The sequence below is a fragment of the Maylandia zebra genome, linkage group LG16 (assembly GCF_041146795.1).
Source record: "Maylandia zebra isolate NMK-2024a linkage group LG16, Mzebra_GT3a, whole genome shotgun sequence".
NCBI classification, from domain to species: Eukaryota; Metazoa; Chordata; class Actinopteri; order Cichliformes; family Cichlidae; genus Maylandia; species Maylandia zebra.
In genome coordinates this window covers 8,772,999-8,782,746 of record NC_135182.1, presented here as the reverse complement: position 1 = coordinate 8,782,746, position 9,748 = coordinate 8,772,999, and the positions used below count along the sequence as shown (strand labels likewise).

Here is a 9,748-nt window from a genome sequence, read left to right as displayed (position 1 = left end):
TTTAGTTAACAATTGTTGCACTTGCTAGAAGCATTAACATTATTATCATTACTGTGACACTTTCTGTCATCTTGCACTACTGGTCATACTCATATTTATGTTTTATACAATTCTTCTTATCTTTTTCATTAGCTGTTTAACTTTCTGTTCTTAAATTTATTCCAGCTGTTACATTTATTACTCTCTCTGATTCTGAACACAATGTTTCTTTTTGTGTATGTAAAAGGCACAATAATTTATCCCAGGATTAATAAAGTTCTTATCTAATCTTAATTTTATTGTACACTATGTTTGACAACACAGTATTTATAAAATACAAATATAACAACAGTGTATAATAACCAGAGAAAACAAGAAAACACGAACCACTGAAGTGAACATTATTGGAGCCAAAAGGTGAATACACTGAAAAAGAAATGGAGTGAGATTTACTAGGTAATAATTAACACATAAAAAACATAAGAAGAATTAAAAATACTTACATATATTTTTCTCGTAATTTTCATTTAGAATATGCACCACAGTCACAACTGTGACAGCAATAGTGATGTTTTTTCTATCACTGTTTAGAACCATAATTCAGTAAGTCAGTTTCAACCGTCCATTCTCTTCTATTTGCCCATATCATGGTCCAAGGGGGCAGACACATACTATAAACCCTGGGCAGGTGGTCAGTATGTCAAAGGTCAAAAAGTAGAGACAGACAGCCATTCACACCTAGTCAATTTAGAATCACCATGCAAGTCTTTTGATTCTGAGCAGAAGCTGTGTAACCCCACATAGACAAGGGAACATTAAAACTATGCACCAGCTGGATTCAAATCCAGGGCTTTCTTGCTGTGGTGTGTCAGTGCTAACCATTGCACAAGCAGGTTTTGTACTCTTTTTACAGTATGTTGGCACCACTTGTGTCATACTTGAAGATCTCCAACGTGATGATAAGTTTAACAGCATTTCTAAACCAGGGGTAAAACAAGGCATAGATCAAAGGGTTTAGACAAGAGTTAATGTAAAAGATAATGACCGCAAAAGATGCAGCTGGATTATTGATTGCATTTTCATCAACAAGAGAGTAGCAGTAGAGTGGAGAGAAGCATGCTAGAAACACAACTACAAGAATCCCCAGAGTCCTGGCTGCTTTCAGCTCAGATTTGTTTGTTTGATTCAGTGAACGCTGAAGTGTGACCAATGTAACATGAGAGCGCATGGCACGAGCTTGAGACACAGCCACCACAAATACTCTCATATACAAGGCTATGATAACAGTTACTGGAACAAAAAAGAATAAAATAAGGTCAGCAACAATAGCAATATTACTGCTAAAAAATACACACTCTCCAAAGCAGGAATTATACCTGCCTGGTTCAATCATGATATTCTTTGTATAAAGATTGCTGTAGAAAAAAGCATAAAACCAACAGAGACAAACACTGAGTTTGACTTTCGCCAAAGTAATTCTGCTGGGATAATGCAGAGGGTCACAAATAGCCACATAGCGGTCAACTGATATTAGAACAATGTTCCCTATTGAAGCACAGATAATGTTGCTGGTCAAATACCAATAAGCAGAACACATACGATCACCAAGTACCCAGCAGCTTGTGTTTCTAAAAATTTCCAAAGGCAACAACAGGAGACCCACAAAAAAGTCTGAGACGGCCAGAGAGAGGAGGAGGATATTACTGGGTGTGTGCAGCTGCCTGCAGGGAGACAGAAAAGAATATAATGCACATCGTTAATGTCAACATGTCTTCAGTGAAAATGCTGCACTACTAAGGCATGATTCAATTCAAGCAAATAAGACATTATGACCATGGTTAAAATTCATTCTTTAATCACTAAGTCATATAATGTAAATGGAAGCTTTCACACATCTAAAACTTAAACTGTAGTTTCAGTTGAAAAGTTAATCTCTGCCTGAAGTGGGAGACTGAGATGATGACGAGAAGGTTTAGAGCAGCAGTGAGCAGAGAGATACATGAGAGCACAATGTTCAGGAGCACAGCTTTGGACCAGTGAAGTGTCGGCTTCCTGCAGGAGCTGTTGAGGAGTTGTGGGAAACAGAGCTCGACTCCTTTCGGTATCTCCATCATCAGACACCTGCAGCTCTCTAATTAGAAATTCTTCTCATACAGCTAATTTATCTCACTCCTCCCACCAATCTCTTTCAGTCTAAAACATGACCCTCCTTTTCTCTTCCTCCTTTCCTTCACAATTTCATTTTTTAACACTGACTGTCTCATTCACGCTTGGTTAATAGATTTTCTTAGATTATGGTCAGTTTTTTGGTATTCTCTGTTTGGTTCTTAGTTTTATTTTCCATGTATTTCATGTATTTTACATTTTCAGCTTTATATATTTTCTTTCACATTTTGAACCTTAGTTATTGTCTCTGACCAGCATGGTGATGTTGTGGTTTGCACTGTTGCCTCATAGCAAAACTGTCCTGAGTATGAACCCAGCCTGGTGCTGATAATCAAATGGATTTGATTAACTGATCAGCATTAATGTGACCACATCTATAAACCCAGGAATGGCAGTTTACTGGTCAACATTCTGGTGTCTGTTAAAATATTGCCAGGCAGAAAAAACATCAGCAGTTATATTAGAGACTGAACCTTTGATGGACATCAGTCTGGGAAAGGCTGTAACAACTTTTTAAACAGTGTGACACCCATCATTTTACAAATGTTATTTACAAGTGGAAAACCTTCAAGACACCTGCCAATCCACCTAGAAGTGGACAGCTCAGCAATTTGCTCCAAGGTCAGACTATGCAACACTCAGTTAAACTGAAAAACACCAAAGACCTACATCACCAAAGACCTACTGTTTTTCTGCTTTTGTTTTCACTTTTTGTGAAAACCAGACATCTAATACCTATCCAACAGCTAAAGCTTGGCTAAAATTCAACCATGCAACAGGTTGTGCTTTAAAATATGCAATTTTCACACGCGTGAAGCAGAAATGTGGGAGGAAGTACTGCCAGACGGTATGTTTCCAAGACGGCAGGTGTCGATCTAGCGTTTGAAGAGAGAGTCTCCCTTCTCTTGGGAACGCAGGCATCTGTTTAAAGCAAATGGATTTATTTTTAACAAGTCAGGGGTGAAACTGTTCACCTCCAACTTGTTTTATTCCATACGTCATCCATCTGTGCTTGGTGCCAAGGCTGAGATAAACGAGGAGTTATCTCATAAAGAGGAACAAACAGTACTCCAAGAACAGACAAAGCCCAGCAGAAGAGGGGTCCCTATTTGCCTCCAACTCTCTCAACAACACCAACGACCAGGACCAGGACCAGGGACCACGATCTTCCCCGGTCCCCCAGGAACTGTACTAAACTGGTTCAAAACATACTTAGAAAACAGGAAATACTTTGTATCAATAGGTAACTTCACATCTGAGCAGACAAGTATCACATGTGGAGTTCCACAAGGTTCCATCTTGGGACCCCCTCTGTTTAACATTTACATGCTCCCACTGGCACAGATTATAAAGAACAACAAAATAAACTACCACAGCTATGCAGATGATACACAAATATATATCACAATGTCACCAGGAGACCAAGGCCCTGTACAGGCTCTTCGTAAATGCATTGAGGAAATTAATGACTGGTTGTGCCAAAATTTTCTCCAGCTAAACAAAAACAAAACTGAGGTAATAGTCTTTGGCGCCAAAGAAAAACGATTACAGGTCACCAGAGAATTTCAATCTATACACCTAAAAACCACAGACCAGGCGAAAAATTTGGGTGTAGTGATGGATGCAGACCTAAACTTAGAAAAACACATTAAGACAATAACAAAATCAGCTTACTATCACCTCAAAAATATTTCGAGGATAAAAGATCTGATGTCTCAACAGGACCTGGAAAAACTAGTCCACGCATTCATCTTTAGTAGGCTTGATTACTGTAACAGCATCTTTACAGGTCTACTTAAAAAATCAGTCAGACAACTACAGCTCATTCAGAACTCTGCTGCTCGAGTCCTCACTAAGACCAAAAAAGTGGACCACATCAGTCCAGCTCTGAGGTCTTTACACTGGCTGCCTGTCCGTCAGAGGATAGACTTTAAAGTTCTGATGCTGGTCTATAAAGCTCTGAATGGTTTAGGACCAAAATACATCAGTGACCTCCTGACCCAGTATGAACCTTCCAGATCCCTCAGGTCATCTGGATCCAGTCTTTTATCAGTTCCCAGAGTCAGAACCAGACACGGAGAAGCTGCATTCAGCTTTTATGCTCCTTATATCTGGAACAAACTCCCAGAAAGCCTCAGATCAGCTGAAACACTCAGTTTATTTAAATCCAGGTTGAAGACTCACCTGTTCTCAGCTGCATTTGAATAAAGCACCAAATCCACACTTTTAAGCTTAAACTTCAAAAAGTTACATTTTAACTACTGATTTTATCTATTGTTCTGATTTTATCTGTTTTGATTTTTTTTTTTTTTACATACTGTTTTGTTTGTTTGTTTGTTATTTAGTTAGTTTGTTTGTTTGCTTGTTTTAATCAATTTTAAATCATGCTTTTTATTTGTTTTTGTTTCTAATGTCTCTGTAAAGCACTTTGAACCACCTTGTTGTTGAATTGTGCTATACAAATAAACTTGCCTTGCTTTGCCTCTATTCACTGTGGAGAGCAGAGCAGCGTCGTAAAGGACGCTGTACACATTAGTCATTACAAAAATGTATTTGACATAATATTAAAATTAGGGATGGGTATCGTTTAGGTTTTATCCGATACCGGTGCCAAATCGGTACTTTTGAAACGGTGCCGGTGCTTAAACGGTGCTCGAACCGGTGCTTAAAGAATGGAGAACACAAACTTTGTCCAAAAACCTCTCATGTTCAGCTGGTTTTTTTTGTAAAAAGATAACAATGTCAGCCTTTTCTGCAGCTATGTGGCATATATGGTATCACTCTTGGCTGGAAGCAGTGCTTAAACAATGGAAAAAACATAAACTTTGTCCAAAAACCTCTCATGTTTAACTGTTTTCCACTTTTTCTTTGGTCATTTTAGCCTTTTTGGCAGGGTGAAGGGAGTATCTGTCACGGTTTGCGGGGGCAAGCCGTGTGAAATATTTAAAGGACCAAAAGGCGGCAGCTCTGGTGCAGGTGAGTGTTTATTAACAACAAAATGCAAACAACAAAGGCGCTAGGAACATGAAACTGAAACCTAAACTGGGTAAACTAACAACACAAACCAGAACCGAAGATGCAGGGAGATCCGGAGAACTATACACGGAGAGACGCAGGGAGACCGAGGGGAAACAACACAGACGAACCAGCAACTACTATGACAGAAGACACAACTTAAATACACTCAGAGAACACAGGGGGATTACATACAGGTGGGGACACAGCTGGGAGTAATTAACATGACGAGACTAGGGAGGCAAACTGAAAACACTCACATAAGACACAGACCTTCACAATTGTTGTGATATTTTGATACCATAGTAGCATTTACAGGATATTGTTTTATTGTGATATTATACAGAAAAGAGTTACTCAATAAGGCCCATCTACTAGTTGTTTTTCTCTTTCTCTGTGACCCAAGAATTAAGGTGTAAGACTCACAAGCTGGTCCCCCAAGGTCGAAAACACCACAGAGATGAGACCACTTCCTTACTCCCATCCTCCCTTTTTCTTTATCTCCTGGAAAAGGCTCGTTAAAGGCTAGGTGGTTTGTTTCAGAATTCACTAATGAAAGAACTCTGTATTTTATGTCTAGGAGTGTATTTTGCTGGGATGATCATAAATTATAGCTGAACTGATAAACTACACAAGGGATACTTTGCTCAGAAGGCAGGAAGACGTTTCCTTATTTAGTCTGTACCGGTTTGAACTGGGAAAGCTGACACACGAACCTTTTTTCCTCTATATAAACTGCTGTGTATCAAATAAACCTTTGAGTTGATTTGGGAAGGCAACCTGAAGCAGTCTGTGTTTCCTTGTTCTCCCAAGCTGCTCCCGGCGCTGTAACTAACCCAGCTGAACGGCATACCTGAGTGTTACTTTAAATAATTAGGAATCTTAGAAGGAAAGGACAGAACTCTGCTTATCGCTCACGCCACGGAGGAAACCCGGGACGGCAATTTCCTTCAACAATAAAACAGGAACTTACACATGAAGGACACAAACTAAGAAACGCGGACTAGATACAGGAACACACGGGCAGAACAGAGTAAACACTAACCAGAGGGAGAACAGAACCAAAATCGCGAAGAGAAAACCCAAAACGCTGGGTCAAAAGGACCCAGGATCATGACAGCACCCCCCCCCCTCAAAGGCTGGCTCCAGACAGCCCAACAAGAAACAAAACAGCCAGAAAAAAAAACAAAAAACAACCCGACCAGGGCGGGCGGCGGGGGCCCAGGAAGGAGGGCTCGAAGCAAAACAAAACCGGAGCACCAGAAGGCCAAAAGAAAAAAACAAAAAACGAGCCCAAAACCAAAAGAAACGAAGCACACCAAAACACAGGAAAAAACAGAGTCCAAAACAGAAGAGTTCAGGGGGCCGACAGCACAGGAGTCCAAAACAGTTCAAGGGGCCGGCCTGGGGGCCAACGGCACAGGAGTCCAAAACAGTTCGGGGGGGCCGGCCAGGGGGCCGACGGCACAGGAGTCCAAAACAGTTCGGGGGGGCCGGCCAGGGGGCCGACGGCACAGGAGTCCAAAACAGTTCGGGAGGCCGACCGTGCGGACGGCAACGGCGGCGACGTGGATACAGTTCGGGAGGCTGGCCGTGCGGACGGCAACGGCGGCCACTCAGGCGATGGCGGTCCGGGGGCCGGCCGTGCGGAAGGCAACGGCGGCCACTCAGGCGATGGCGGTCCGGGGGCCGGCCGTGCGGAAGGCAACGGCGGCCACTCAGGCGATGGCGGTCCGGGGGCCGGCCCCGACGGCGGTGACGTCCAGCAGGTGGCCCGGAAAATGGCCGGCGATATCGAGGTGCAGCACGAGGCTTGGGCGGCGGCATAACAGCCGCAGGACCAGGCGTGGCAGAAGCAGAGGCCGCAGGACCAGGCGTAGCAGAAGACTCTGATGAGGCCGGACCAGACGAGGATGAAGACTCTGATGAGGCCGGACCAGACGAGGACGAAGACTCGGAGGCCGGACCAGACGGAGCTGCAGAGGCCGGACCAGACGGAGCTGCAGAGGCTGAGGCTGGACCAGACGGAGCTGCAGAGGCTGAGGCTGGGCCAGGCGGAGCTGCAGAGGCTGAGGCTGGGCCAGGCGGAGCAGAAGCAGAAGCCAAAGCTGGACCAGAAGCAGAGGCTGAGACTGGACCAGGCGTAGCAGAAGCACAGGCAGAGGCTGGCCCAGGCGTAGCAGAAGCACAGGCAGAGGCTGGACCAGGCGATGACGAAGACTCGGATGCAGCTGGACCAGGCGACGACGAGGCGGTCGCAGATGGCGGCTGGACAGGCTCCTCGGGCCCTCCAGCTGATGCGGCGTGAGGCTGAACGGGCCCCTCGGACCCTCCAGCGGAGACAGGAGGCTGAACGGGCCCCTCGGACCCTCCAGCGGAGACAGGAGGCTGAACGGGCCCCTCGGACCCTCCAGCAGAGACAGGAGGCTGAACGGGCCCCTCGGACCCTCCAGCAGAAGCCATCACAAAGCCAGCAGGCATGGAGTCCACTGGCAGACATGAAGGAAATGGATGCTGTGCTGAGCACTGGCCCTGCTCAGACAGCACTGACACGGGGCACTTCCCAGGTGGCTGCTTAAACTCCAGGGGTCCAGAATCAGCTGAGGACTGGGACCTAGCCTCTGGGGAAGCCCTGGAGCGGCAAACAGTGCCAATGGCGGCTGAATCATGAAAAGCACCTTGAGTAGGACTTAGGCTTTCTCCCTGCACGGAGTGAACGGGTGGAACCGGTAATGCTGGAGCTACTGGGGCCTGCGCTACGGGCGGCACTGGAGCTACTGGGGCCTGCGCTACGGGCGGCACTGGAGCTACTGGGGCCTGCGCTACGGGCGGCACTGGAGCTACTGGGGCCTGCGCTACGGGCGGCACTGGAGCTACTGGGGCCTGCGCTACGGGCGGCACTGGAGACTGAGCTGAGGGTGGCACTGGAGACTGAGCTGAGGGTGGCACTGGAGACTGAGCTGAGGGGGCTGAGAGTGGCTGCGCGGGAGCTAACTGGGCTGAGAGTGGCTGCGGGGGAGGTGATATGCTGTTCACAAAGTCATCTGCTGCACAGAACACCGCCCCTGAATGAACAGTCATACAGTCCGCAAATGGGAAACAGTCCTCACTCACCACAGCCGGCGAATTAGAAGTCCGAACGTCCAGCTGTGGTGTGGCGCGCTTGCGGCGCGATTGGCGTCTCCTCCCCGCAGACGGCTCCGACGGGCCGGGCAAGATCACATCCGGCGAGTCGGGCAGCGAGGCAGGAGTGGCTGAGAGAAGGTGCGGTGTGAGCCGGAGAAAAGCCTGCATGGTCGGAGGAAGCGAGTCCAATAGCCATGGCAGGCCGGAAAAGAGCCGTTGCAGCCGGTCTTCTGCTGCGCGGCGAAGCTCTTCCGGGGGATGTTCCAGCCATAGGCTGAGAAGGATCTCCACATTGTATGTGATGTCGTCCTGGAGCTCCTCGGACGGATTTACTGCCGCTGGGTCCATGGTGGCTGGTTCGTTCTGTCACGGTTTGCGGGGGCAAGCCGTGTGAAATATTTAAAGGACCAAAAGGCGGCAGCTCTGGTGCAGGTGAGTGTTTATTAACAACAAAATGCAAACAACAAAGGCGCTAGGAACATGAAACTGAAACCTAAACTGGGTAAACTAACAACACAAACCAGAACCGAAGATGCAGGGAGATCCGGAGAACTATACACGGAGAGACGCAGGGAGACCGAGGGGAAACAACACAGACGAACCAGCAACTACTATGACAGAAGACACAACTTAAATACACTCAGAGAACACAGGGGGATTACATACAGGTGGGGACACAGCTGGGAGTAATTAACATGACGAGACTAGGGAGGCAAACTGAAAACACTCACATAAGACACAGACCTTCACAATAAAACAGGAACTTACACATGAAGGACACAAACTAAGAAACGCGGACTAGATACAGGAACACACGGGCAGAACAGAGTAAACACTAACCAGAGGGAGAACAGAACCAAAATCGCGAAGAGAAAACCCAAAACGCTGGGTCAAAAGGACCCAGGATCATGACAGTATCTGCCATCAAACAAGAAGACAGCTGCATGTAGCTATGATGATGCTTGCTAGTTCACCTTACCTGCATTAATGTAATAACGTGGTTAGCCTACTCAACGTAAATTACACACTAACAACATTAAGCTACTCACGCAGAGAAGAACGGCTGCTGCTGCATCATCATCCTCATCATTTCTGCTACACTGGCAGGGCTAGGGGCCAGGACTCTATTCTTCGGGTTTTTGGGGGATGTTGCTCCGGGTCCGATAACTGGCAATCCACCCGACGTGCACGGTGTGAGGTCTCGCAGCAAGCTATCAAATACGGCGCATTTCTCGGCTTTTAAAAAAAACCCGCTATGCGTCGCCAGCTGTTTAATCGGATTCTTGGTGTTACCTCCTTTGACAGTATCAGCTTAAAGCACTTGTTGCAGGCTGCTGAGTTTGCATATTTTGCTGTGAAGTACAGCCAGACTTTTGACCGCTTCGCCTTGGGCATTTTTAATCTGTAGCTCTGCTCTAACAGAACGTATGTACCTGGCCCCGCCTACTATCCTCGGAAACGT

The 9,748-nt window shown here is 46.3% G+C and overlaps 1 protein-coding gene across 1 annotated transcript; it reads right to left on the bottom strand.

Moving 5' to 3' along the window:
• Nucleotides 1–741: 741 nt before the first annotated feature.
• On the bottom strand, nt 742–8,634 carry LOC111500887 (trace amine-associated receptor 13c-like). The gene is made up of 4 exons (XM_076874651.1): nt 8,244–8,634; nt 7,607–7,820; nt 1,918–2,040; nt 742–1,700 (listed from the first exon to the last, which is right to left on the bottom strand). The coding sequence occupies exons 1-4, from the start codon at nt 8,632–8,634 to the stop codon at nt 887–889; spliced, it is 1,542 nt and encodes a 513-aa protein (XP_076730766.1). The 3' UTR covers nt 742–886.
• Nucleotides 8,635–9,748: the final 1,114 nt, after the last annotated feature.